This window comes from Phyllosticta citriasiana (assembly GCF_038021145.1).
Source record: "Phyllosticta citriasiana strain CBS 120426 chromosome Unknown IWZ02scaffold_6, whole genome shotgun sequence".
Classification (NCBI taxonomy): Eukaryota; Fungi; Ascomycota; class Dothideomycetes; order Botryosphaeriales; family Phyllostictaceae; genus Phyllosticta; species Phyllosticta citriasiana.
Genome location: NW_027117283.1, coordinates 1,810,265 through 1,835,671, shown reverse-complemented (window position 1 = coordinate 1,835,671; position 25,407 = coordinate 1,810,265). Strand labels below are relative to the sequence as shown.

The 25,407-nt window shown below is 55.0% G+C and overlaps 12 protein-coding genes across 12 annotated transcripts; 5 read left to right on the top strand and 7 right to left on the bottom strand.

Annotated features, from left to right (window-relative positions):
- The first annotated feature begins 1,359 nt into the window (after positions 1-1,359).
- IWZ02DRAFT_475262 (uncharacterized protein) lies at positions 1,360-2,854 on the top strand. The gene is made up of 3 exons (XM_066769011.1): positions 1,360-2,265; positions 2,318-2,529; positions 2,580-2,854. The coding sequence occupies exons 1-3, from the start codon at positions 1,483-1,485 to the stop codon at positions 2,758-2,760; spliced, it is 1,176 nt and encodes a 391-aa protein (XP_066623352.1). The 5' UTR covers positions 1,360-1,482; the 3' UTR covers positions 2,761-2,854.
- Positions 2,855-3,144: 290 nt separating this feature from the next.
- Positions 3,145-3,530, bottom strand: IWZ02DRAFT_377180 (mitochondrial intermembrane space translocase subunit Tim10; the record flags this gene model as incomplete). The annotated part of the gene is made up of 2 exons (XM_066764935.1): positions 3,145-3,334; positions 3,433-3,530. 2 exons carry the CDS (start codon positions 3,528-3,530, stop codon positions 3,145-3,147), a joined length of 288 nt encoding a protein of 95 aa, XP_066623351.1.
- A 434-nt stretch (positions 3,531-3,964) lies between these two features.
- On the top strand, positions 3,965-5,879 carry IWZ02DRAFT_469596 (uncharacterized protein; the record flags this gene model as incomplete). Its single annotated transcript, XM_066768731.1, has 4 exons — positions 3,965-4,312; positions 4,383-4,566; positions 4,617-5,042; positions 5,095-5,879. The coding sequence occupies 4 exons, from the start codon at positions 3,965-3,967 to the stop codon at positions 5,877-5,879; spliced, it is 1,743 nt and encodes a 580-aa protein (XP_066623350.1).
- Positions 5,880-5,996: 117 nt separating this feature from the next.
- On the bottom strand, positions 5,997-6,647 carry IWZ02DRAFT_519154 (uncharacterized protein; the record flags this gene model as incomplete). The annotated part of the gene is made up of 2 exons (XM_066770732.1): positions 5,997-6,556; positions 6,584-6,647. The coding sequence occupies 2 exons, from the start codon at positions 6,645-6,647 to the stop codon at positions 6,147-6,149; spliced, it is 474 nt and encodes a 157-aa protein (XP_066623349.1). The 3' UTR covers positions 5,997-6,146.
- A 500-nt stretch (positions 6,648-7,147) lies between these two features.
- On the top strand, positions 7,148-7,907 carry IWZ02DRAFT_433091 (uncharacterized protein; the record flags this gene model as incomplete). Its single annotated transcript, XM_066766262.1, has 2 exons — positions 7,148-7,160; positions 7,261-7,907. The coding sequence occupies 2 exons, from the start codon at positions 7,148-7,150 to the stop codon at positions 7,905-7,907; spliced, it is 660 nt and encodes a 219-aa protein (XP_066623348.1).
- A 256-nt stretch (positions 7,908-8,163) lies between these two features.
- IWZ02DRAFT_264935 (GWT1-domain-containing protein) lies at positions 8,164-10,196 on the bottom strand. The gene is made up of 2 exons (XM_066763400.1): positions 9,926-10,196; positions 8,164-9,869 (listed from the first exon to the last, which is right to left on the bottom strand). The coding sequence occupies exons 1-2, from the start codon at positions 10,016-10,018 to the stop codon at positions 8,334-8,336; spliced, it is 1,629 nt and encodes a 542-aa protein (XP_066623347.1). The 5' UTR covers positions 10,019-10,196; the 3' UTR covers positions 8,164-8,333.
- Positions 10,197-10,892: 696 nt separating this feature from the next.
- Positions 10,893-14,160, top strand: IWZ02DRAFT_519152 (uncharacterized protein; the record flags this gene model as incomplete). The annotated part of the gene is made up of 3 exons (XM_066770731.1): positions 10,893-11,267; positions 11,315-12,386; positions 12,459-14,160. The coding sequence occupies 3 exons, from the start codon at positions 10,893-10,895 to the stop codon at positions 13,952-13,954; spliced, it is 2,943 nt and encodes a 980-aa protein (XP_066623346.1). The 3' UTR covers positions 13,955-14,160.
- A 1,029-nt stretch (positions 14,161-15,189) lies between these two features.
- Positions 15,190-17,392, bottom strand: IWZ02DRAFT_264910 (MFS transporter-like protein). Its single transcript, XM_066763399.1, has 5 exons — positions 17,369-17,392; positions 17,053-17,307; positions 16,859-16,937; positions 16,741-16,800; positions 15,190-16,686 (listed from the first exon to the last, which is right to left on the bottom strand). Exons 2-5 carry the CDS (start codon positions 17,194-17,196, stop codon positions 15,218-15,220), a joined length of 1,752 nt encoding a protein of 583 aa, XP_066623345.1. The 5' UTR covers positions 17,197-17,307; positions 17,369-17,392; the 3' UTR covers positions 15,190-15,217.
- Positions 17,393-18,545: 1,153 nt separating this feature from the next.
- On the top strand, positions 18,546-19,422 carry IWZ02DRAFT_451423 (uncharacterized protein). The gene has a single exon (XM_066767534.1). It carries the CDS (start codon positions 18,781-18,783, stop codon positions 19,222-19,224), a length of 444 nt encoding a protein of 147 aa, XP_066623344.1. The 5' UTR covers positions 18,546-18,780; the 3' UTR covers positions 19,225-19,422.
- A 354-nt stretch (positions 19,423-19,776) lies between these two features.
- Positions 19,777-22,072, bottom strand: IWZ02DRAFT_469593 (ran-binding protein; the record flags this gene model as incomplete). Its single annotated transcript, XM_066768730.1, has 6 exons — positions 19,777-19,940; positions 20,008-20,580; positions 20,629-20,872; positions 20,923-21,053; positions 21,101-21,321; positions 21,375-22,072. 6 exons carry the CDS (start codon positions 22,070-22,072, stop codon positions 19,777-19,779), a joined length of 2,031 nt encoding a protein of 676 aa, XP_066623343.1.
- Positions 22,073-22,492: 420 nt separating this feature from the next.
- IWZ02DRAFT_264839 (uncharacterized protein) lies at positions 22,493-23,226 on the bottom strand. The gene is made up of 2 exons (XM_066763398.1): positions 23,161-23,226; positions 22,493-23,028 (listed from the first exon to the last, which is right to left on the bottom strand). The coding sequence occupies exon 2, from the start codon at positions 22,979-22,981 to the stop codon at positions 22,676-22,678; it is 306 nt and encodes a 101-aa protein (XP_066623342.1). The 5' UTR covers positions 22,982-23,028; positions 23,161-23,226; the 3' UTR covers positions 22,493-22,675.
- IWZ02DRAFT_264826 (INO80 complex, subunit Ies4) lies at positions 23,081-24,419 on the bottom strand. The gene is made up of 2 exons (XM_066763397.1): positions 23,664-24,419; positions 23,081-23,595 (listed from the first exon to the last, which is right to left on the bottom strand). Exons 1-2 carry the CDS (start codon positions 24,050-24,052, stop codon positions 23,181-23,183), a joined length of 804 nt encoding a protein of 267 aa, XP_066623341.1. The 5' UTR covers positions 24,053-24,419; the 3' UTR covers positions 23,081-23,180.
- Between the last annotated feature and the right edge of the window lie 988 nt (positions 24,420-25,407).

Sequence of the window (25,407 nt, the reverse complement as noted above, 5' to 3'; positions counted from 1 at the left end):
GCTGCCGCGCTCCATCGCTTTCTCCTCTCTTGCCATACTGTCGGAATTCCTTTAGATCCGTTGAAATTGCGGGATCAAATTGTCACCGTGAAAAGCAAATTCCGGGCCATTGTGATATGACTGGCTGGTGTGTGTCTTGTTTACGGGAGTTGCTGACAGCGGTGCGGATGGAAATTTGACGTGCTTGGCTCGGCGAGTGTGATGTTTTCTTGGAGGCATGGAAGTAATCCAGGAATGTTTTTGGACAACAGTGTTGAATATCAGTGCTCTGCTACCCAAGCCTTTCAAGAGGAGCAAAACAAACAAGCTTGAGTATATTCCTTGGGGCCAGAAAGGCTGTCTTGTGTAGTCGATTCTTGTGAACGGCAAGCAGAGACCCGCACGGAACTGAGACTGTGAAGTTTCCAATCATTGGACTGTGGCAATGTGGTGGTTGATGATTATATCAAGAACACCTCTTTGCTTGCGACTGTACTGTCCATCTTTGACTGCGCGTCCGCGACGAATGTTTTGGAAGTGAAATGCGATGCCGGGGAGCGGGGGCGAAGGGGTGGGTGTGTCTGCCACCGTACTCAGGGATACTTACAGACCACATCGCTTCAGTCCAACTCCATGTCGCAGCCGGACGTGTCGCCATTCTCCGTACGGTGGAGCTTTGCCGGCTCGTGAGGGAAAGCCATGTCTGAAAGTATTGGTCTAGAGAGGCACAAAAGACAGCAAAAAAGATGACAGAGCTGCCATTTGTGCCGAGGGTGTGGATAGGAACTCTACAGTCTCCTGCCAATTGCAATATCCGACCACACGTTTGAGAGAAATATACTTCATTTAGTCAACCCCAGGCTTAGGAAACGACTTTGTGAAGAGAATGCTTTTTTCAAAATCTCTTCAAGGTAGACCCGAGCAAAGGTCAGAAGGAGATGAGGTTTCGACAGACATCCGAGGAAATGAAAATGACCTGTGAAAAGGAGGAAAGCTAGTTTGTGACTTGGTAGAAGAAATGTTGCCGTCGAGCAAAGCACGGGATGAAGAAGGAAGGAGACATGTAGCAAGCTCCGAAGTGAACTTGAAGCTTTTGGTACTGCTTAATCACTGGCAATTTGCTGTTGACGACCAATCCCGCGATTCCTGTCAGAGAGCGTTAGAGTCGCCGAAGAGAGAAATCGAGTAATACGTAACACGGACGACCGATTGACATGATGTGACCTCATGCGATGATAGGTAGGGCGGACAATGAAAATTGGATGATTCGGTGACAGGGACAAAGGGCGCGTTGACAGCCGGGGTCGGAGGCGGTCAAGGATGCGGCGTTGCAGGCCAATTGACTCACGACTCCAGACATTTTTGCCAGCATTATTTGAAGCTTCAACCATCCACAACTCCCCGCCATTGAACGTGTCACAAACACGAAAGCCTTCCAAACTGTCGTACCGCTTCTTCCGCCAGCTCTCTCCCCTCCGCAGTTTCTACAGAAATCCAGTAAACATGTCGGCCTACCCCACCATCCTCCTCCGCGCCGAAACCAAGCCTCTCGAGCACCGCTCCTTTGCACCCTCGACCATTGGCGCTCTGGTCAAGGCCGGCTATCCCGTCGAGGTCGAGCGTTCGTCGGTAAACCCCGAATTCAAGCGCATTTTCGAGGACGCAGAGTACGAGACCGCTGGCGCTAAGCTTGTCCCCGAGGGCAGCTGGAAGACTACCGAGCCCAACTCGCGCTTGATTCTGGGTCTCAAGGAGATTCCCGAGGAGACCTTTCCCCTCACGAACGATCACATTGCCTTTTCTCACTGCTACAAGGGCCAGGGTGGTTGGCAGCAAGTGCTGTCGCGTTTCCCCCGCGGCGGCTCCATCCTGTACGACTTGGAGTTCTTGGTCGACGAGCAGGGCAGGAGAGTCAGCGCTTTCGGATACCATGCCGGATTTGCTGGTGCCGCGCTGGCTGTCAAGACCTGGGCATGGCAGCTCGCTCACCCTGGTGAGCAGCTCCCCAGCGTTGTGAAGTTTACCGGAGGCCGTGGATACTACTTGAACGAAGAGGAGCTCGTCAAGCAGATTGCGGAGGATGTTGCTGCTGGAGAGAAGATTGCGGGCCGCAAGCCCACTGCTTTCATCATGGGCGCTCTGGGTCGCTGCGGCCGTGGTGCTTGCGACCTGTTCGTCAAGGCTGGCATCCCCGAGGCCAACCTTGCCCGTTGGGACATCCACGAGACCAGGAACAGGCAAGGCCCGTACAAGGAGATTGTGGAGAGCGATATTTTCCTGAACGCCGTACGTGCCGTGAATCCGTCATGCGACCAATAAGTGCTAATTATGACATCAGATTTACCTCTCTGACCCCATTCCTCCGTTCGTTAACAACGACCTCCTGGCTGCTACCGGCCGCAAGCTGAGCGTCGTGTGCGACGTCTCTTGTGACACTACGAACCCCCACAACCCTATCCCCATCTACAGCGTCAACACGACCTTTGACAAGCCTACGGTCCCCGTTGACGTCAAGGGCGACCAGAACAACGTGCCTCTGTCGGTGATTTCGTAAGTCTAGCAAAGAAGTGGAACATTCTGCAAGAGTCTGACATTTCCAGGATTGACCACCTCCCATCCCTTCTCCCTCGCGAGTCCTCAGAGTCCTTCAGCGATGGCCTGCTGGAGAGCCTGCTGCAGCTGAAGGACAGAAAGACCGCCAGGGTATGGGTTGACGCTGAGAAGCTCTTCAACGAGAAGGTGGCTACGCTGCCCGAGGAGCTCCGCAAGAAGGATGTGTAAATTATGACATGCTGTATGATGAGCAATTTTGGGTCGATTAGGCAATGCACCGGGCTAAGCGTTGAAAGCACGGGATGGCGTTCAGGTAGAGAAAAGTCACAAGGCTTTGTGACGAAATTGTCAAATTATAGAGATGACGGCGCCATTGACCTTTTTACACGAAGTGGAAGTGGAGCGCCAGCATGCGACATGCTGCGAACGGGATGCTTCAGGCATCCTCATCGTTCTCAAAATTCCAAGAGCCACGCTCCTAGACGAGACCCTCCCTAGACGCACCGTTACGCCGAGCCATTGTTTGTCAGGCGCCACTTTGCTGGAAATGCTGCGCAATAATACCACCATGGCCAATTCTCAATTGATCGAAATGTCCCCGTGTCACAGCGTTTACATGCCAAACATGCCGCCGGAGCCCGCCTTTTGCGCATTCTGGTTCGCTGCCATCTTTTCGGAGATCTTCATGTTGACGTCGAAGAATTTGCTCACGCAGCGGTCGAGGCAGACGGATTCGGCCTTGTCGAGGTCGCCCTCGCGGTAGGTGGGCGGAATACATTTTTTGGTGCAGCTGGACACGAGACTGCGTTTTGAAATGGTCAGAAGGGCTGAAGCAAGCGCCGGAGCCACGAATCGAGGACTCTGCTTGCGTAAGCGCGACAGGCGTGGCAGGAGGCATACCGGTTGAACATGTCAGACACCATCTCGACCTCGGCCTCAGCGGCAGCGAGCTTCTGCTCAGACGAGGGCTGCGGGCGGCCACCGAAGAGGAAAGACATGTTGGTGGATCGGAGTAGAGTCGCTTGTCCGGAAATGCAGGTGCGGGTTGGATTTGGCGTGGGTTGTTGGCGGGGAAGAGCTTGGGCGCAGAGATGAAGCAGGCTCGATGCTCGACGGCCGGTGATGTCGTCGTCGCCCAGGAAGTTTCTGGGTGGTCCAAGCTCCTTGCGCACTATTTTTTTGGCCGCTGCGACGTTTCTCCTCCACACCAACGCGCGTCCAACACCGCTCCGGAGGCCCAAAGCTCACAGGTACGTCGCCATCTTGTTCTATCAATCCTCCCTTATCCATGATGAATGCGAATTTTAGAACCGTTGCGAATGACGCTTCGGCGGTTGATTTCACAACTTTCCTTATACCCAACCTGAATCATCTCAATACACTTCCATTTTGCGATTTGCTGCCATGCACAATGCTGACTGCTTACTCAAGGATGAGCGCCGCTTGCCGCTTTCTTCGTCCGTATCTGCAACGGTCGGTACGGCGGACTGTGAAGCCTGATCACGCCAGAGCGTACATCGCATTCCAACGCCGCTTTGCATCTAAGGATTCGTCAAAGGCTGTTCCAGCATACACTACCAATGACTTTGCCAAAAGATCAAAACAGCTGGAAGAAGCTGGAGATCTTAACAGATACTACCCTTTGAATCCCAGTTTCTCCAACACCAGGACGGCACGGCAGATACGTGAAGAGTTTCAGGCGCTCGCCAACGACGAGATTAGGAGAGATGTCACAGTCACAGTCTTTGGTATGTTCTACGGTAGCTGCAAAAATACTATGGTGATCTTCCACTCGCCGGCCGATTTGTGACCTGCCCCGTCTCGTGAAGTAACCCGCCCAAACACAATAGCTGATGAGCCCAGGCCGAGTGCTTTCCCGCCGTGCCTCAGGCTCAAAGCTAGTCTTCATCGACCTTGAAGACAGGGGCCACAGTGTACAGGGTCTTTGCAATTTTGGAGAGTTGGAGAAGCATGGCGTTGTCCGGGATGACTTTAGGCGCTTTTCCAAGATTGCCAGGAAAGGAGACATCTACTGTGCGGCTGCCCCCCTCGAGATGATTTCTGACTCGATTGACATGTTCAAGCAATTACTGGCCATCCCACAAGAACAACAGCTGGCGAAATTTCCATCTTGGCTACCGAGCTTCCTCGACCGCTGGCACCGTCTCTCCATCAAATCCCAGACGCAGTAGAGAATCCCGAAATCCTTGCACGTCGAGCACATGTGGACTTCTTGGTTCACAAGCGGCGAGCAGCCATTCTCCGCGTCCGTTCTGCCATCATCAGCACCATGCGCAAGTACTTTGAAGAGAACGAGTTCCTTGAAGTCAGCACACCAATCGTCACGGCTGGCGCTGGTGGTGCCTCAGCCACGCCTTTCGAGACTCGTGCACAAGAATTTCCGGATGAGCCCTTGACATTGCGGATTGCTCCAGAGCTTTTTCTCAAACGGATGGTGATTGGCACTGGCGAACGCGTCTATGAGATAGGTTCGGTCTTCCGTAACGAAGGTAGATTACCCTCAAGCTGCTCAAATCAACTACATGCTCACTCAGACTACAGGCATCGATGCAACTCACAATCCTGAGTTCTCAATATGCGAGTTTTACGAACCCTACGCCACTCTGGCCCAGCTCATCGCGCGCACCGAAAAACTCCTCTCAACCCTTTCCGAGACCATTTCTTCTCTCCACAATGACCCTTCGCTCTCGCCACTCCTCCGCACCCTGGAACCTCAAGCTCCGCTGCCTCCACCACCCTATCCGCATCTCCCATTCATCCCAACCATCACCGCTGCCATTGGCCGGCCACTCCCTCTCCTCCACACGCCTAGCGCGCACAGCGACCTGCTATCGCTCTTCGCCGATCTGGGCCTCACTGTGCCAACGGACCCAACTCTGCCGCGGCTGCTCGATGAACTAGCGTCCCACTACATCGAACCGCAATGCACGGGGCCAAAATTCATCACACAGCACCCCGAAGCGATATCGCCGCTCGCCAAGAGCTTCGTATGCCCGTCAACTGAGCAGCGCATCGCGCAGCGCGTCGAGCTCTTCATTGGCGGCCGCGAATACGTCAACGCATACGAGGAGGAAAACTCGCCGTGGGAGCAACGCCGCAAGCTGCGCCAGCAGCTCGACATGCGCGGCCAGGAGCGCGACCTCGGCGCCACCGTCGACGAGAACTACATCGAGGCGCTCGAATGGGGCCTCCCGCCTACCGGCGGCTGGGGCTGCGGCGTAGATCGCCTCGTCATGCTGTTTACGGGCGCTCAGCGTATTGCAGATGTGCAGCCGTTTGGTAGCTTGCGCAATGTGGTCGGGATGGGCAAGGGGCGCCCGGAGTAGGGAGGCGGAGTCGTGGGGAGACGGTGGCCTGACACCAAAGAGGATTTTACTGAAGTTGTGCTGCAGTTTAGAAGCAGAAAGAAAAGATGTTTGAAAGCGGCCGGGTCGTGCTTTGTGTGTAGACCCGGCAAGTGGGCCACCCCTATGGAAATCCAAACGCAATTCCACACTCAACACAAGTCCTCTTCATTCTCAAAGTTCTCTTTCCATATTCAAAACATCCCTTGCGTATTCTACTTGATCGTTGAGCTGCCGATTTCGTCGTACTCACTCATCTCCAATACAAAGAACTCTATATTGCAAATTTCCGAATTGTTCTTCCACGTACGACCATAGCAGGTAGAGAACTCGGAACCCCGTCCGCTCTTCCATAGATAAGCTGCCTTGCGGCCGATTAGTAGTTGCGTGGGTGACCAGCAGCGAATCCCGGCTGTTGTACGTTTTGTCATTTTGCAACTTTTTTTGGGCAGTGGATCGACGTTCAGGAGCAGGGGGCGCTACAGGACGTGTGCGCGGCAGAAGGATGGACTTGATTGGCCGGCGGTGGCTGGCTTCGCTGGAGGCTATGGCTTCCGGCTGCTTTTGTCTTCTGGCATATTGCCAGTGATGCGTGGGTTGAAACGTGCATTGTGGGCAATGGGATTTGATTTTGTCGTATTTTTGATTCGGCTTGTGGACTGGGTGCAACAAGTCAGGACACTTACAGACCGCAGGACGAGTGGCAAGGGCTTCGCGAGACCATCTCCATTTGGAGAGGGAAGAAGCCATTCATAATCTCAAGAAACTTGCTTGACTAAGGAGCTTCTGCTAGCAATCGCGTCAAAGGTTTTAGCGGCCTACAGTTGTGTGCTGCATCACAATAAGCCTTGATCCATCGCTTGGACCCTGCATATCTTCTTTGCCCGCACTCCACCGATGTACGCACCAGTAGATCCCCCGCCGCAGACTCGTTCTTTTTTTTCCATTGAGTGGTCGTGGCTGAGGATCTGCATCATGTTCTTTTCTTATCCTTCCTCGACATTGATTTGCTCAGCTCTCTGCAAGTCCGCTTTTCTCAACACTCCAATTAATTGCTCACAATCGTGAATAAAGACAACCAATGGTCGTCTAGTCCTAACATTGTGTTGTTGATATCAGCAAGGCGGAGGTCCCCTGTCGGGCGTGCCTGGATCTGAGCTCCCCGCGCTACTACCATTGCCCGTGCCATCCTAACCTACCGATCAATGGCGCGTTGACCTGAACGCACACCACTTGCTTCAACAACAACGATGCCACTTTTCTGTACGTCTCTCGTCTTCTCTCCCCCCTCAGCTCAGTTCTGCATCCCCCTTACACCCAGTGTAACAGTACGGCAAGACTAAAACACAAAACCCCCCCGCAGCACCGCTAGCCCCAACGACCTTCGTCGTCGAAACCAACACCACGCTCCCCACCTTCCCCACCACCAACAACAGCAAAAAAAATGCCACAACTCGCGCCGCCGCCCTCGCAATCCTCCACAACCACGCCGCCATGATCGAGCTCAACCCGCTCGTCGAATCCTACGCGCTCTGCGACCCGGACGACGACGACATCGCCGCTCCGCCGGCCCCCACCGCTCGCAAAGGAGGGCACGGCGACGACGCAGAGGAAGAGGAGGAGGCCAGCGCCACATACCGCATCACGGACACGCTGCCGCTTCTGCCAGGCGGGCTTTGGAGCAGCCGGACGACGTACGCGGCGCGCTTCGTCGATCGGGCGGATGGACTGGAGACGGCCGTGCGCGCGGCGTTGGGCGTCGAGTCTAGGAGCGTGTGGGTTGTTGTTGCCTCTTCTTCGGCGGCGGCGGCCGAGGGGCCAGAGGAGAGCAAGTTGCTGCTCCGCGAGACGGCTACCGTCACTTGTCCGTGGGCTGTCAGGGCGTTTGTCGAGGGCACGATTCGGAAGGCGCATAAGGAGTTGGGGCATGCGTTTGTTGAGCGGTTGGAGCGTGGGGAAGCGGCGGAGCCTGTGGGGAAGAAGGAGAAGAAGAAGACTGGGGCTAAGTGAGGGTGGTATCTGGGGTTTGGGCAGGAGTTGCCCGGGTTACGGGCTGTGGGCCTGGGTTTGTCCTCGCGATTGTGGATATCGTGCATATTTGACGAGAAAAAAAAAGCTGCTAAAAAAGGGTGCCGCGGGCTTCTCTTGCGATCTCGGCACAAGCGCACTATTATACTCTGTGTGCATGAGTCGGTATGTAATCTATGTAGAATGTACGTAGGTAGACGAGCCCGAATAGCAACAACTCGCCAATCTGGCAAAAGCGTTTTGATCCGCGCAAAAAAGACAAATCTGTTCTCGTTCAAAAGATTTGACCGAGCATGATGGTAAACCAAATGGGTATATGTTTTTCCTCAAACACACATGCAGTCTACAACTACCTTGATGCGCCAATCTATTCACAGCTGCATGCAGACCACCGAATCTGGCCAATTGCTATAGCTTCAACGACACATCCCACGCATCTAACGCCAATGCTACAGCGCTCAGCACAGTAATATACGCAACCAAAACTCCGGCAGCCACCATTTCACCCACCTGCAGTGTCGGCACAACCAAATTTACCAACCCCGTGAGTAAATTTGCCAATAAGAAGACCGCAAGTCCGTTGCGGTTGAATGCCCACAGCACACGGCTAGTCGCGTTCTTGCAACGACGGCGCTCCTGCTCGGGCGATGTCTTCTTGTCGGAGAAAAGATCCGGGAAGGTGAGGGTTTCGACGGCGCAAAAGACAGCGAGTTGGCCGCTGTTGAAGGCTGCAACCCATAGGTAGTAGGGGAGGTTGGCAAGGCGGCGCGAAGGACGCAGGTTGAGGACATGGTAGGAAGTGCTAAGATGGTAGAGAGTCGTCCATAGGAGAGTCCAGAGGATGAGACGGGGAAGAGGGTGCGAGAGGAGAGTTGAGGTTGAGGGGAGGTTTGAAATATGGATGCGAAAGGGGTTGAAGCGCTGGGCGCGCAGCTCGGTGCTGATTTCACGGAGCGCTTCTTGAACGAGACGGATAGTGGAGGGGCATCGAGTGCTGCGACTGCGGGATGGCGAGTTGTTCGAGGAACTCGGTGAAGCGGTGGCAGGAGCCAGGCTTCTTGGTAATATGTACATGCCAGTGGAGCGGCCGGCGAGGAAAATGGCAAGGTAGCCGAGAAAGGAGAAGATGCCCTCGCGGTTCTGGAGGAAGAGATTCTTGCGCGGAGCGGCGACAATAAGGGCCGTCAGGTCAGTGAAATCGAGGGCCATTTCGTATACCAGACCCAATATGAGAGAGAGGGCCGCATAGGACGGAATGAGGGAAAATGCTGACTCGAACAGTGCCACAAAGGGCGGCAGGAAACCGAGGGTGAAGAAAAAGTTCCAGTGCACGCCGTACTCGGTGACGTGCTCAGCGTAGTCCAGGCCCTTGACGCTGTACAGACGAACGAATCCTAGAAGAAGGAGCGGGAGAGAGTGGCGGAAAGACGCGTATAGCCGTCTCCCTAGCGGCGTGGAGCTGCGACTGGCTTGTTGCTCTAAGATGGCTCTTGCTGAGACGGTGCCGGCAGAGAAGACGAAGGAGCCGACGCCTAGGTCCATCAACGAAGTGCCCCAATTCTCCACCTTGGCGAAACGCCTGGGAAATATCTTGAAATCCACGGCCAGTATGGCCACGCATGTTATGACCATCATTGCGCCCCGCCATGCTGTGACGAATGGCTTCAAAGGCAGAGGATCTCTGGCGGGCGTGTTGGCGTCTGCCCGTGAAGAGGATGGAGCCCGAACATGGCTATGGGTGCTCGGCGGCGCAGATGCAAAGGACACAAAGACTGCATGCGATATGAAAAGGGCGTTCAACAGCCACGGCGAGTCCGAATAGAGAGTGGTAGCGAGGAGGATGGCAATGCAGTTTAACAAGACGTCGGTGACAGCTGCGGCGACAGTGTAGGGGGTGAAGAAGCTTTGGCGCGCTTGGAGGTCTGACCACAGAAGGACAGCTGCCTGCGAATGCGTAATTAGCCTTGAGCAGTGGGTGGTTGTGGCAGAGCTAAACGTACCGGCGCAACGAAAGTTACGGTGTTGATCTCCCAGACGGTGCCTCCGGTCAAATTGGCGACGAAAGCCTCCTTGGCGGCCTTGTCGTAAACCATTTTTGAATTGAGTATCGTAGAAGCGGAGAGAGTATCAGCGCAAAGGCTCCATGGCTTTGCAAGAAAGAGACGGCGCCGCGGTGTGGTGGCATCAAGCTGGCGTCTTCCTCTGGATGCTGCCTCTGCCGATCTCCCGCTCTCCCGCAGACCGCCCGGGAGTCACACGGACCAAAGAAAGTCCGGCTCCCGGCCTTGGGACTACCTTTCCTTTGCGCAATCGCTTTCACTCGGCAGTTTGCCTCTTCATCCCCGTTTGGAACCTGGCTGCTGTTCAAATGTTGTCTAGATGCCATCCTGATAGCCGTGCTCCTTCTGGGAAGAAAAGGCTCCCTTCCCCCACCCGCGTAGTTCCACGGGAAAGACGACACCGGAATCCATGGAAAACATTGTCCATTTTGATCCATCGTCATCGTTGCGGTAGAGAGAACATCAAGTGCCAAAAGGGTTGGTGTAGGGTGGGTGGGCTGGGGCTGAAGATGGCTTGAAAGGGAGTATGGTCCATCGCAAAGAGTGGATGTCTTTCCAGGGAGCAAGGCAGTCATCTTGGCTCAGAGAATGTCATTATCTCAGGTCGACATGACAGTGTTAATTCGTTGTGACGCATTGGCATCCGGGTCCCAGGCTGAGGGGCAGTCGTCGTTGTAGGAAGGTGCCTTGGAGCACCTGTCGACCCCAATCTTTTCCGCGCCGACTCCCCAACTCCACTGCCTCCCACAACACCACCGAGACGCATACCCGACTTCAAGCTTCAGTCATTCATTTGCGCCTCCTTCTCAATGCGATTTGGTTCTTCTGCGCTGCCGCCACTTCTCCTTGTTACCCATTCGGTTATCCTGTCTCCATCCATCAGACTTGACCCTCTCTTGTCGCCACCATGCCTGGTCCGCTCCTCGAGCGCACCAAGGCTCACAGGCCCGGTTGCTCTGCCATTCCTTTTCCCATTGATCCGCACCCTAAGCGCCAGGAGAACCTGCGCAAGCCTGATGAGAAGCGCCTCAATGCTGACGTGGATGACGTTGACAAAGCATCGCCTCGCTTCATGGCCGGTACTACCTCTTCATCATCTCGAAGTGTAACTCCAACAACGAAATCGTACAAGCGCGCTCCAACTCCTCACACTCTGCTTGCTTTATCATTTGGTGCAAAGCGCGGTGATCGTCGTCGCATTGAAGACGAGAATGAGTCGGGAAATCAGAAAGTTGGGCAGAAAGCTGCTAGTACTGGTGCAGGCGTAGACAGCCCGCTTACGGTAAGTAAGCATGTTCTGAGTCGTGCAATGAGACTGACAAGGCGCAGACCCGTGAATGCTCTTCGACTTCATCCACACCCATTTCGCCGCAGGACAAACCACTTCCCGGCTTGCCTCTTGCTCAGATGGTTACCACGAGTCCCTCCAAGGAGAGTAGAACTCTTATTGATGCGATGGAACGCCCCCTCCATGTCTCCATCGGCACGCCAGACGAGAAGGAATGGCCCGTTCTCTACCCTTCACAACCTTCGACCCCTCACGCGCTGCAGACATTCGCCCAGCTTCACTCAGTCGACAGTATCGCTCCAAGTGACGAGATGGTCGAAAGCCAGGACCAAGGGCGAATGACCATCAAGCTCTTGCCACCTGACGGCCCTTCTGTGATTTCGCCTGGAGAAGGCATCGAGAACCAGGCCAATGAGTCTAGAAACGGTCATGTAAGCGGAACCACCAAATTGATCATCCATGAATTCATCAGTACTGACCTAGGTCGCCAACAGTACCCTCAGACTTTGACCATCCAGCCAAGCGCCAGCGATGAGAATCGCCCAACCACTTCTCAGTCTGACACCACGGTCAAGAGCTTTACGCATTCCAAGGCCAAGTTGATTGACATTCCACCTCGCCATCTGAGTCCGGAGCAAAACCGAAAAGCAATGCATGCGGTCAAGTCGCCCAACGGCTTCATTCCTCGCTTTGTAGGAGCCGTTCCTCAGTCGAGGATCCAGCACCCTTTTCGCAAGGACCCTCCTCAGAGCACCAAGCCTCCTCAATATGAACTGAACTCTACGCGCAAAAAGAGCTCCATTCCTGTCCCGACAAGATCTCCGTCCGCCGCGAGCGCGCCTGTTTTTCATGCTGCATCAGCCTCAATGGAACCAGCTGTTCCTGATCCATCCCCTCTTGATTACTCTCTGTCCATTATTGAGGATGAGGATCCGATTTGCATGGATGACGAGCCGGGCGCGAGCACTCTTATGAGACGTGGGCCACAGCGCCGCCCCACGTACAGTGGTTCGGGAAGAGACTTTCAAGCGTACAGTGCCATTTCAGAGTCCATGGACGCTCCTCACGAGAACTTTGGTGCGTCACATGATTCAGAGAAGCTGGGTAAAAACGGTAATAGCCAACACATCCCACAGCCGCGGTAGAATGGCCGATTGACATTAGCTGACGTTGGCTCATATCCAGACTCAAGCCCTCTGACAAGCCACGAGGCCCCTACGCCCCCGATACCCTCTCGTGCTCCATCTCACAAGGGTAGCGTAGTCCCTCGCAGAACAAGCCTACGTCGTGAGTCGTCCATTTTTACTGAGCATTTGGCAGTTTCGGACTGCCCCAGCCATCGCAAGCAAGACGTGGACTCCGTCACGGCCAAAGGATGTGTCTTCGCGCCAAACGACAACCATCTCGACCGCCCTTCCCCTAGTTCTGATGATGACCGACCAAAAGATACAGCATCGAAGCTCCAAGATCACACCTCAGCGCTTGCACGGCTCGAAGGTAGCGCAACAGAACTCATCCAATCCACCGACGTCGATGGTGCAGCCGCAATGGTCAAGAAGTTCACTGACAAGAAGCGTTCTTCGACTCAGCCTGCTGATCTCGACGGTGCAGCTGGAATCGTCAAGAAGTTGACCGGCAAGAAGCGTTCATCCGTTCAAAGCGTTCGCTCAAGCATGGTCAAAATCAATCAGGGAGCGACTGGTCGACCCATTTCATCAAACCTTTCTGAAAAGGCGCCACGTTCCTCTAATGGCCATTACATCGGGAAGGATGTTCGTCACCGTGCTTCTGTGCCTTCTACTGCCTCGTCAAGGCCCACGGTACCGGCGAAAGACCCATTCCCGTCATGTCGCCGCCCATCAAATCAGAAGCAGAGACAGATTGTGACCACGCCGCATGGCCGTGATAATACCCAGATTATGCAAAGCGTTCGCACTCCGCAGGGCCTTGCACATGGCATTTGCCACGATCCGTCTTCTTTCCCGCAGTCCAAGACTATTCACGCCAATGATCACAACAGCTCCCTATGCACTCTCACAGAGTCCCCAACCACGTCCTTTCCAAACAGACACAAGTCTACGACCAGAAGCAAACTGGCTACTGGCTTCCGCGGTCTCTTCCACAAGAAGAGCGCAGATCTCAAAGGTGCAGGAAAGAAGCGGACCGATGGTCAAATGACTCCGACCAGTAGCTCAGTCCCTGAGATGCCCAGCAACACATTGGCGACTCATCCGAAGAAGCGGATTTCGAATCTGAGACCCAAGCGTACACCTTCACACCTTGCGGAAAAAGCCCTCCCCGAACATCCGCCCGAGGCTGCTGAAAAGTCTTTTGAATCTGGGAAGGCCGAGATGCTGGACGCGACAAACATTGCCATGAAGTTTGTCAACCTGGCTCACGAGGAGACTGATAGTCCGAGAAGAGCGCAAATGCTGGCTGCTGCCACTGCCCTGATCACAGCTGTGGAGTGTATGAAGAAGGCGAACATCTCCAGGGAGCAGGCCGAGCAAGCTGCTCGAGAGGCGGCCATGCACCAGGAAATGGCACACGAGAGCCTCGTTACAATCAACAGGACGCTCGGTAGCGATGGAGGTGTTGCGACCACGACCACGACCACGACTATGAGTGCTGGTGCTCTCAGTCGTTCTGGTCGGCACACCCCCAATAGTCGTCATTCCTGATGGGCACACTAACCTCTGAGTCATAGACTCGACCTTGCGCAATGCACTCACGTCGCTGCGGACTGCTTCCATTCGAAAATCCCGCCAAACGCACAAGACTCTGTCGTGGCTGGGAATCTGCGAGCGACACCTCAGCCACGGTTTCGACGAAGACTGAATGAATGTTTACTGCAAAACTCGACTTCGATGAGCATCAGAACCTTTTTGCAAAAATGCTCGACTGCTATTCCAAAATGTGTTGCTGATCCTCTTCAGGCATGCCGCGCAATGCCACAACACCGCTCGATACCGCCTTTCGACACGTTGAAAAGGCGGTTCGGCATGACGACACCCTAACTTGCTTTTCCTTTTCTTTGCGTGTTTCAGTCAATCCCTAATGCCCCATTCCATCAGTCACCTTCTTGCTCTGTATTCATACTTGCCCACGACGCCACCGTCTCTGGGAAGTTTCCTTGGTCCTCTTGCTTTTTGATGACAACATTACGAGACCGCTTGAGGCAGAGAAGAAGATTTGCCACTGCTGCGGGTCAATTATGGTCGGATCATGGACACAGAGTCTCGGCGGGACAAAAGACAAAAGGTAATATCGAAATGGCGGACACACAAAGACCTGGTTTTGCTTTTCACATGTGCAGTAGAAAATGCAATACCAATGAAAAAAGTTGAAAATCCAGATGCTTGGATGGTCGCTTACCTTTGCCTCTTTGTTTCAAGTGCAGGCAAATTCCGAATGATTGTTGCGGGTCTGTAGATTGATGGAAGAAAAATGCAAGCATGTAGCACTACTTCAAGTCACCTGCGCATGATGGACGTCGTCGACTCGACTGAGCCAATTTTCCCAATCTAGCCAGAGTAAAAAGACTGGCAAAGAGTTCTTCAATGGATCAAGCCAGGGAAATGAGCGCTGAGTGCACAATCTGTTGCTGATACAACCAACCATCGAGACACTCGGATTGTCAATCATGAAGATGAAGTTTTGCACATTCAGTCTACCTACGTGAGAGCCGAGACAGAGTCTAGATGAGGCAGGCCATCCGTAGCCATGCTTTGCCAAGTCCCAAAGGGGGAAAGGGAGTCGTGCTTTCATATGCACCCACCCGTCTGTGTACGCCGCTGCACCTTGCTTGTGCCGCGCCCATTTGCCATGCCATGCCATGCCATGCATAGAAAACGCGAAAGATATGCAAGTCGGTCGGTCAGTGGATAGGTAAGTAAGTCAGTCATTCTGCCTTTCATCTCATTCAACCAGAGAGAGGCTGACGGTTACGCTTGGAGCACGTCTTGTTGCTCCCCCTCTTGCGTTCCTGGCTGCTGCTGCTGCTGCTGCTGCTGCTGTTGTTGTTGTTGATGTTGCTGCCGCAGCCTCTGCTCCCGCTCCTCCCCCTTCCTGGCCCTCTCATCGCCAATCCAGCCACCACACCACAGGGCAACCGGCACAGCCGTGGCCACGCTGAGCACGGCCAGACTCCACCAGACGGTGCCCCAGCCAGCGTCGTCCTTGACATCGCCGGCCCAAATGGGGCCGATGAGGGCACCAAGGGCCCAGGCGACGTTGAAGAGGCCGTAAGCCTGGGCGTAGGCGCCCTTGGGGCCAAAGATGCCCGGCTTCTTCTGCTCGCGCGCGGCGACGACGTAGCAGATCTCGGCCATGACGGCGGGCGAGATGGCGGCGAGGGCGACGCCGAAGAGGGCCAGCAGCGCGCACATGAGCACCTTTTGGTGCAGGCTGTTGTGGTAGACGTAGCGCAGGCACGCCATGATGGGCGCCGCCACGACGAACCCGAGAGCCGTCGGGTACCGCGGCGACGTGTGGTCCGCTACCCAGCCGAAGATTGGAGCGAGGAAGGATGGGATCACGATGGGGAGGAAGATCAGCCCGGCGCCGATGGAGCTGAAGTGGAACGTCTCGCGTGTGTATAGTGGCAGGACGGCGTCGAGGGAACCGAACAGGATCGACATTGTGAGCGCTGCAAGGAGCGCGGCGAGTAGTCGTGGTGATGTGAGGAGAGTGAAGGTGGGTGGGAGCTTTTGGCAGATGCGTGCAGACAAGGGGCGGCGAGACGATACTGCCGCGCGCTGAGGCGTCAAGGCTGCTCCAGCAGCATTGTCTGCCGTGGTGTTTGGCGACTGCGGCCTTATATTGTCACCAGCGGCGGCCTTTTCAGGGTCCTGACACGAGGCATTCCTCCTCGACGGACCACCAGTGATGGAACCGGAGTCCTTCTTTTCGTCTTCTGGCTCAGCGACCTCAATGGGCGCCGTCGCGGCTGTGGCACCGTAGCCGCCGCCCTGCTCGGCGATGGATAGCTCGGCAATCTCGCTGGAGCTCTGCGACTCCCACTTCTTCGCAATCTTCTTCTCGACCAGGACGAGTCGCAGCACAATGTCCAGCCCGATGATGCCGTACGTCATGGCGAAGACAGCGTTGTAGCCTGCCCGGTCATAGACGACGCCACCGAGCAGTGGAGCCAACAGAATACCCAAGCTCATCGCCAGACTCACGTAGCCCATGGCCGAGGCCGTGTCTTGTTTTCCGACGGTATCAACGATTAGGGCGAGGCCTACCACCCACACAACGGCTGCCGAGAAACCCTGGAGGACACGGCCGGCCATGAAAATGCCAATTGTCTTGCCGACGTTGAGCATGACGGTGCTGCCTGCGAGAACTAGGAGTCCAGCGAGGAGAGGCAGGCGACGACTGGTGGAGCGGTCTGCCAGCCATCCGCATATCGCTGCGTCGATGTCAGCTTTGGGAACACACCCAGAGTTTTGAGGAGAGTTCTTACGCGAAGCAACGACCAGAGCACCGCCATACACGGCTATAAGAATCGAGTTCCAGTGCTGAACTGCGAAGCGGTCAGCAAATGTGCTAGGTTCGATTGCAACCAGTCGTGGGCTACTCACTCGAGTCCGGAATGATGCCGACTCGGACAGTCAAGGCGAATGGCATGACCGGGACGATGACGGCATACAAGAAGATGTCCTGACACTGATTTTCAGCAACAGCATCCCCACGTGACAAACACTCATGACCAAGACAAGAGAACCCAAAGATGGCCGAGAAGGGGATCAGGAGGGAGAAGCGCCGCTCGACATACTGTAAAGACGGCCATTGCCACACTGCCACAGATGAAGGCTGAACTAGACCTGTACCGCAGCAGCCACGGTGGGCTCTCGTGACTCTGCAGGACCGTCTGCTTGACGGACGTCCACCAGCCCGACGCACGCGATCCTTCCGCCATGGTGATAGCCGCGCACTTTTTCTTTGATTTGACTAGTCGCGGTAAGCAAAGGTAGCCGCGTGTTCGTTGCCAATGTAGGTGCTTTGGTGTTTCTCGCTTCGCGTGCTCCTGCTTGGGACGTTAGCGGTCAAGTGTTGGACTCGGCAGCGGCAGCGGCGGCAACGGTACGTACACATTAAACGGCTGTATCTAGGAAAAAGAGGACGAAGTGCTAGGGATTTTGCTAGAGAGCTTGAAAAACTAGCAAGGACCTATGATTGTGGGGTTTCAAAACTGGCTGCTTAACGTTGGTGCAAGACGACGGTTCGTAGCTAGCTCACCAAAGAGCGTGTATGTTCGAATGCAGAGAAAAAGCCGAGCAACCAATCGACAAGACCAAAATGTCACAAGGAGGTGCGGGGAAGAGAAAAATTGGTGAGCAAAAGTCGGCCGAGAAAGAAGGGAGCGAGAGAATATCGAGGGAGAGAGGGTGCGTCCAGACAAATACAAGAAAGCGGCGGCGGAGGACAAACACACGGTCGATGACAGCGCAACCAACGACGGATTGCTTCTTTTCCGCTCTGCCCAGATCTGCTTAGGTCGCCGCCGCCGATGGCTGACGGTGAAAATTGCAGAAAAAGGTTACCACACGCACACAGAGGTCCAGTAGTCTGTCGTCGACGGACGCTCCTCGTCCCGCCACGCCAGTCCGAAGTTCAAGCCAGTCCCTGCTTGGGGTGCCGGTGACCGACCCACTCGGGTCGCCGTCAACAATGAAATGAAAATACGGGATCCGTCTACGGGTTAGTCATGGCCGTCATGTCGATTGCCACGGCGAATCAGGGCTGCGTTTTTGCTGCATCCGACTTCCGCGGCGCGTCAATCAGCTGCTGGTTGCTGCGGTTGAACTCGAATTATTCAGAATAGCGTAAGGAGTGGAGTTGATGGTATGATAAGATGGCCGCTGCGATAGATTACAGCCTCTTGCGTTTTCATCATGTTTTGGAAAAGATGCTCCATCATGCCTAGGTCGAAACATTTGTGAGAGTTGTCCATAATAATTCAAGCTGTACTGCTGATTTTCTCCGCGGCTTCAAGCAGGCTCACCTCTCTCACTCACTTAGAACCTCCCAAAAAACAAAGACTAGAGAAATACATGCTCAAAATGAGGGGAAACAAACGTCAGACAAAGCAGGAGACAAGAATTACACAGACGCACCGTCAGCAAATGGTCCGAGTCGGAAGTCGTCAGTCCCGGGGCCACCATGTCTTGGCGCTCGCTGTGACCTGCCTCGACAAAAGTGAGGCCAGCCCAACCAATCAAGGCGTTGGGTCGTGCTGTTGTTGGTGTGGGTGGGTGGTGCCCTTGCAGCATCTCACCAACAAAACACTGCCTCGCTGCAAGCTACCGAGTTGCAGACAATTGTGAAATGAAGTCATGGATATGGAATTTCCTCCGCCCCATTTTTTGTTGTCGTGGCTTACACCACACGCAAAGTTTTGCGCTCTTTTTTGTATCCATACGGTAGGTAGCATCGACTATGACGCTAGCATCGAGTGGCACGGGGGCAAGCTGATTTGAAAGGCGATTCAAGAAATGACAGCATGCAAACACAAGTGGTGATCCTGAGTACCGTCCTGCTGTCTGGTGCACCGTCGCTTGATTGCCAATCTGGATTTCTATCTCTGTTGCTCTCACTGTTCGGCTCACATGTACTCTCTCTGCGTTGCTCACCCAACTACCAATCTAAACATGCAAGACGTCTATCAGAATTCTCTCAGTCAACCATTCCAGGCCTCATCGCTCCTGTTCGACACAAATACCAGGTCGTCCTGAAAATAACTTCTATCGAACGCGTTCGGTACATTTCAGTCTCAATGCTGTCCTGTCAAGTCTACAGCTGCCTACCTCGCTCCGAACGAATCCAGCTGCACCGAAAGTGGCATGATGATCCGCATACAAAGGTATCACAGAGCATTGGCAGCCCATGGCCGTGGCATAGACAGGAAGATGGGGGAAAGAAGACCAAAAGACAAAGGGGCGGTTAGGAGTAAGAAGTGAGGAATACTGGACCATGGACAGGAGAAGGAGAGCAAGACACAAGTCAGACGATTCGAGAACCCCGCCCTCTTCGCTGATTCTCTATACATGGCTGTTTGCCTACATGCACGTCGCAAGAGACACAAGCAGCCTGCCATCGTCAATCCTGGGCGGTGACGACAACCGAGACACCGATGCAAATGTCGACCTTGGATTGCCATGAGAGTGATTGATTGATTGATTGATTGATTGGATTGGATTGAAGAGAGAAAAAAAAAAAGAAGTGGTTGCTGCAGAGTCAAAGCCAAACCATGATGCATTCATCCATCCGTCCGTCCCCCGTCGTCCATCAAGCGCTTCATGTGTCGTCAGTGTTTCCTGTCCGTCCGTTCGTTCATGATGCGCCCTTCTATTTGCCAGCCTGCGTACGAGCAACATCAACTTCGGCCCATTCATTCGTTCGTCCATTATGCGGCTGGCCTTCCATGCTACGTAGGGATGCGTAGTTATCTGAGGCGTGTCCTGGACGCCCAGAGAGGGTGTAAAGCACGCGAAAATAATCAAAATCGCCTTTCCCTCGACTCGCGGTCATGCGCGCCGAGGTAGTCTCCGCGCACATTGATAAAGGCGCCGGGGCCGCCATCTTCGGCCAGCGTGTCCACGAGCGCTTCGGTCTGCTTGACGAGCTGCTCCAGCGCCGCGCTTGAAGACTTGCCGAGGCTCACTGTCAGTCGTTAGCAATAATCCACCGGATGCTCAAATGACTGGGGTCAAAGTCATCCGGCACTCACCAAGAATAGCGCTGTTGAGTTCTTCTGCTACCGGTGTCCTGCCATTCTCGTCCAGCATGTAGGCCAATGGACTTTGTCTTGGGTCGCTATAGGCCATGAGGGCGAATGTGTTTTCCAGCTCGCGTTTCACTTCTCGCCTTGGGTCGCTACTGAATTCGCCCTTCAGCTCTTGCCCGTATTGGATCATTTCACCCAGCAAGTTTTCGACTCTGACGCCGTCCGAGTCGCTGGTGTCCATGTTTTCGGCTGTTCCATTGTTCGAAGTGGTGTTGCCCGCTGCTGCTGAATTGCTACCATCCATTGTTGCGCGGTCGTCAATTTCCATGGAATTGTCAAACACGTCATCGTAGGCGGAGTTGGTCGTGTGTCCATTACTGGTCGTGGAAGGCTTTCCGTATGATGGGTTGATGGATGAATTTTGGACGTCTGTACAGCGGCGGATCATTTCTATAAATTTTCGACATCGAAGTCGGAAGTAAATGTTCTCGTTCTCGCGGAGAACCATGGGATAGTATGCGTTAGTAAGTTTGAGAGCCTTGTCGATATCGCCGTCAAGGATCGCGGCACGGATTTCTAGGAGCTGTCAGCAGCAGATCATCACTTTGAATCAAAATGACTGACTTTGCCGGTTGATGGCGTCGATGTCTTCTTCCGGCTCAAGATCCTTGATGTGCGAGTTTCCGCCTGCTAGTGCATGTGATTCTTCGCGGACCTCTGCGGCAAATGCCCGCGCTGTCTCGACGTATCCGTCGTGGGCAAGGTACTGAGCAATGAGCTCATTGACTAGAGCCGACTCGTCAAGCCCTGGCTTGAGACTGGAAACATTCCTCATGCTGATCTCCCGCTGGATTGCAAATTGCTCTTTCTGCAACTCGTCAGCAACCCGCCTTTCAGAGGAACAGAAATTCTGCATACCCGGAACTCGCGGTCAATGTCATAAACGAAGGGATCTTGTCCAAAGTTTGTCCGCAAATGCTCTCCTGGCTTCTTGACGCCGATACTTGGGTAAAACTCCTCCTTTTCCGGGATATTTCGAAACGCAGCGCCTACTTTGGATTAGCGAAGGCGACGCCGTGGCTAAAATGTTACCCACCGAGGCTAACGCCGTTCTTCGTGAAGAAAGCAGTATTCGTTCTGAAATTTATGCCGCAGCCAATGACATCTGCCGTGCCAAATTTGGGACCATAAGCCTTTCCAGAAGACGTGCTGCAGAAACTGTATCCGTCATCGCCGTGGTAACCCCAGGAATCTGGCTCCCAGCCAGGTAATCTATGCAGAGCGACTTTCGAACCCGAGAATCCAATACCAATCAGACTAGGGTAATGGTCAGCATTCGTGCGTGCGAACAAGTCTCCCGGCATACTGACCCTTCTTTGCCTTTGCCAACGACGGTGACTTCGTAGTAATAAATGCCGCTTTGCCTGGGCATGGGATGGTCCGCCCTCACCGATAATGCCTCGTCGTGAGTCTTGCTCTGTGTGCCGCACTTTACTTCCAGTCCGTCCCGGAGAAGCTCCAAACCAACAGCTTTGTCATCATCGCTCCATCTTGTAGGCCACGACCTTTCTCTTTCATCCAGGTAAGACACCGGGGGTGCTCGCTCGATGATGTCGTGTGTCATGCCGCGGTACGAGGGAACCATCTTTTGGAGGTTGGCGCTGGAGGAGCTTCGCGATAGGGAGCGCGTGTCGGATGATTTGGCGTCTCGCTGCGCAGACATGCGCGCGCTGTGTGCTTCTGCAATCCTTTCGGCATATCGCGAGCCCTCGAGGTATGATGGCACGAAGAAGGCCGGTGCCGAGGGCTCTGAACCGGGTGCAAATTGCCCGCCGCTGAAGGCACCGGCGGCTCTATTCGAGTCCAGCCCAGAGTTGTGTCCGTCCATGTCCATGCTGCGCGATGCGTCTCGGGAGGTTGCGCGAGAGCCGTGGGTGGCGGCGGCGGTCTGGGCCTGGTGATTGAGGAGATGGGCAAAGGCGCCTGAACGTGTGGGCTGGTTGGTCGAGTTTGATCTGTTGTTGGCTGTTCCTGCCGCAACGGATGCGTACGATGATCTTCGAAACATTGTTGATCCGACGCCGGCTGGGGTGTTGAGCGAGGCGTGAGAGCGGGGAGAGGGGAGGTTGGTCATGAGAGAAGTGACCTGATGCCACCCAACGCCGCAACGAGAGGCAGCTGAGCGGCGTCACTGGGACAGCGCGCTCGAGAGGAGACCAGGAGAAGCGACTGCAGCGGGCTCTGTGCTGTCGGCCTATGAATGGGCTCCAAGCGTGCGATATGCCGGCCGTGATGTGATTGTTGGCAGTGATGCGATGGATGCGAGATGGTAGGGTTGCAGCGAAATCAACGGCGGCCGTGATCACTGCCAGCCTCACAAGCAATCATCGGGAGCATTGCAGATGGCTTCGGTTGTAGAATTGGAGAAGGGTGCGGCGCAAAGCAGCCAGACGTGGTGGTGACGGCGTCGGCGTCGATTGCGGGGACGAGCGAGCTGCTGCCCCCGGTTTCCGCTCTCGACATGACGAGAGTTCCCGACCTCAGCCACCAGCATCTCAGCACTCTGCATCCATTGTTTGCATCGACAAATGCCGCCACCAAACAGCCTGGATAAACTTATCTGTACTGTCTACTGCCTCTGCAATGTTTTCATCCTTACTGGGGTGGGGGGCTATCTGATGACATTACCCAACTGCGAATAGAATCTCAGTGGAAAAAAAGTCCCATCATACCGCTGCCGTAGGTACCTGCCTGGCCCAGCCGAGGAAGTCACGCGCTGTATATCGCCGCACATGGCATCTTTCCTCCCGTCCAAACTCCCGCCATTTTTATGACCCGCTCCAAACACCGTGAACATGTTTCGCCCGAAAAGCCCGAAAGAAGTGACCCGAAAACTTATGCATCGCATTCCAGCACCGGCCAGCACCCGGTGTCCTTGCAGGTGAGAAAAGAAAAGAGATATAATTACAATGAACATGTCAGTCGAGAAGTCTTCGAAACGTCTGTGTTGACGTGATTGCAGATCTGGTCTCTCGTTAGTTTTTGGCCGTTTGCAGTAAGCAGAGCTTGGGCAGAGCGAAGGGATGCAAGATGTAGAAGCGCATGTGGAGATGCGAAGTGGATTTTTATAGGGGTGTTGTGAAGTATACAACTTACCGAGTGTGCAAAAAGGAAACCTATAGCGGCGTCATCTCCGGAATAGGCGAAGAGGCCAAGTTGGGGAGAGGCTTGTTCGGAGTGTCCATGTTGCCGCCACTGCTGCTCTTCTCGCTCGCCATGGCACTGCTTTCGTTGACCTTTGCCGTCTCGCTATTGCTGGTCGTGTCGCTCTTGACGTCACCATGTTCGTCGACGCCAGTGTTCTTCTTGGAGGGAGCACGCCAGGTTGGAATTTCCCAGGACACGCCCGTAAAGCTCTTGAGCTGGAAACCCTTCTTCTCCCATCTGCGGCATGGTTTGCCAGAACGGTCGAGAGCACGAAGGCCGGCATTGATGGCACCTTGATTGGCCTTGGGGCCTAGCTTTTGCGTGATGGGCATGACTCCGGCAAAAGGTCCTTTGATGCCGTTGGCGTCGCTGTTGAGGTCTCCACTGCGAAAGTACGTTAGCTGAGATGCTTGAAGCGTCGAGAGAAGAGTGATGCGAGGAGTCAAACTTACAGCCTGGGCTTCTTCTTGGGGCCAGGCTTGCCTCGCGGCTTGGGCATGCCGTCGGCCGTGAGTGCAGCTCCACGCTTGGAGCCGGGCTTGGGGCCAGGAATGCCCTTTCTCCTGCCACCGTTCTGGGGCGGAGTCGGTTGAGCGCTGTTGGCGTCAATGGCCATTGGAGTGGTGCCGTTGGTGGTTGGTGCAGGTTGGTGGGCGTCCAGAGCATTTTGCGACACGGATGGGTCGGTGGTTTGTTCAGCCGGGGTGGAAGTGGGAGTCGCGGAAGACAAAGACTTGGATCGCGCGTCGGTTTGGGGCGCTTGATCGGTGGGAAACTTGGCGAGGTCCAAAGGCGCGAGACGCAGGGTGATGAGCAGCGACTTGGGCGACCTGGCTGTCATGGTGTCGTCGGCGGAGGCGTGGGAAGATGAAGTCTTGGTCGACGCGATGGCGATGGGATGGCGTGGTGTTGAGCCTGGGGCCTGTCTGCGGTCGCAATCTGCCACAGGCCTCCTGGGTGGTGAGGTGAGTCCCGGGTGTGACAGTGTGAACCGAGCGCAGGCAGTGTGGGATTTCGTAGGGGGGGGGGTGGTGCTGGTCTCGAGTGATGATGTCGAGGTGCGAGAGGACTATGGAGGTGGTGGGAGGAGGAGAAAGAGAAGAGGTGAGGGCATGGGCGATGGCAGGAGGCGGCGCCTGGGAGGCTTAGGTTCCGGCATATTGTTGACTACTGGACCGTGGCAGCTCCCGCCTGGTGGGTGCTAGATTCGTTCCATTGAAGAGTGTGAATCCCGTCTCTCTCGGCTACCTGGTCGGCGGCCTTAGTCAGCGGCCCCAGCTGACTGGAGGGAGCTGTGGCTGTCACTCTCACACCTCACGTCGACCGCAGTGAACGGATGAATATGCCATGTAGTATGTGTTTATTCTCTTCTTCCTCAAGTCGTCCTCTCGTCTCGTCTCGGCGCCCCTTCGGTCCCCGTGCATGTGGCGAGCTTCCGTCCGGGTGAGGCCGGTGCCAGAGAGGGCAGAGGCTTTATCGAGGCCTTACCTTGCAGCTAGCTGGCTGGAGGGAACAAAGTCCTCACCCACTCGCCCTCGGAGCGCCTCTCTTGGCAGAGTATGCCTCTGCTTGAGTTAATACTCTCTCCAATGTTACCTCGATCCAAAGGAGCCACGTCTGCACCCCCCCGCGGCCAGCCGTCTTCGTCGTTGTTGCCCTCTTGGCCGCATTCCACGCATCTGGTGTTTCGTGTCTTCGGCCGTCTCTGTGCACCGTCCCCCCTCCGTCCCGGCGATCCCACCTAACCACACATACACCAAGACGACGAGACTTTGAGGCCCAAGGATAGGAAGGCGAACAAGATTTATGACCATTAATGACACGTTCCATGTTGCCGCGCCACCGTCTCCCAACCACTTCCATCACAGGGAACTGGCGCCACGACGGGAGCCCTCCACCGCTACTCATCCTCGCCCTCGCCCTCGCCCTCGCCCTCGCCCTCGCCCTCGCCCTCGCCCTCGTCACGTCTCGTCTCCAGTCGTCAGCGCAACGCCGCGGCCCTGCCCCTTCTTGGTCGTCACGGCCGCGCGCAGCTGAGCGTCTGCTTTTTCCGCCCACGTACTAAATCAAATTTAACCAAGCTTCGTTTCCGCCATGCACCACTGCTCCACGCTGTGCCTGAAGCCGTCTGCACGCCCACTTGTCACCCGCAGCCTTGCATGTCTGCCCATCACCATGCTGACCGCCGCCGTCGTT

Coding starts and splice junctions, on each gene's coding strand:
- IWZ02DRAFT_264839 (XM_066763398.1), bottom strand. CDS start 22,981: ATGTTCATTGTAATTATATCTCTTTTCTTTTCTCACCTGCAAGGACAC.
- IWZ02DRAFT_264935 (XM_066763400.1), bottom strand. CDS start 10,018: ATGGTTTACGACAAGGCCGCCAAGGAGGCTTTCGTCGCCAATTTGACC. Junction 9,870..9,925: donor CCGTAACTTTCGTTGCGCCG/GTACGTTTAGCT, acceptor ACGCATTCGCAG/GCAGCTGTCCTTCTGTGGTC.
- IWZ02DRAFT_475262 (XM_066769011.1), top strand. CDS start 1,483: ATGTCGGCCTACCCCACCATCCTCCTCCGCGCCGAAACCAAGCCTCTC. Junction 2,266..2,317: donor GCGATATTTTCCTGAACGCC/GTACGTGCCGTG, acceptor TTATGACATCAG/ATTTACCTCTCTGACCCCAT. Junction 2,530..2,579: donor GTGCCTCTGTCGGTGATTTC/GTAAGTCTAGCA, acceptor TGACATTTCCAG/GATTGACCACCTCCCATCCC.
- IWZ02DRAFT_264910 (XM_066763399.1), bottom strand. CDS start 17,196: ATGGCGGAAGGATCGCGTGCGTCGGGCTGGTGGACGTCCGTCAAGCAG. Junction 16,938..17,052: donor TGGCAATGGCCGTCTTTACA/GTATGTCGAGCG, acceptor AATCAGTGTCAG/GACATCTTCTTGTATGCCGT. Junction 16,687..16,740: donor TGCTCTGGTCGTTGCTTCGC/GTAAGAACTCTC, acceptor ACATCGACGCAG/CGATATGCGGATGGCTGGCA.
- IWZ02DRAFT_451423 (XM_066767534.1), top strand. CDS start 18,781: ATGCAAACACAAGTGGTGATCCTGAGTACCGTCCTGCTGTCTGGTGCA.
- IWZ02DRAFT_264826 (XM_066763397.1), bottom strand. CDS start 24,052: ATGACAGCCAGGTCGCCCAAGTCGCTGCTCATCACCCTGCGTCTCGCG. Junction 23,596..23,663: donor CCCAAGAAGAAGCCCAGGCT/GTAAGTTTGACT, acceptor GTACTTTCGCAG/TGGAGACCTCAACAGCGACG.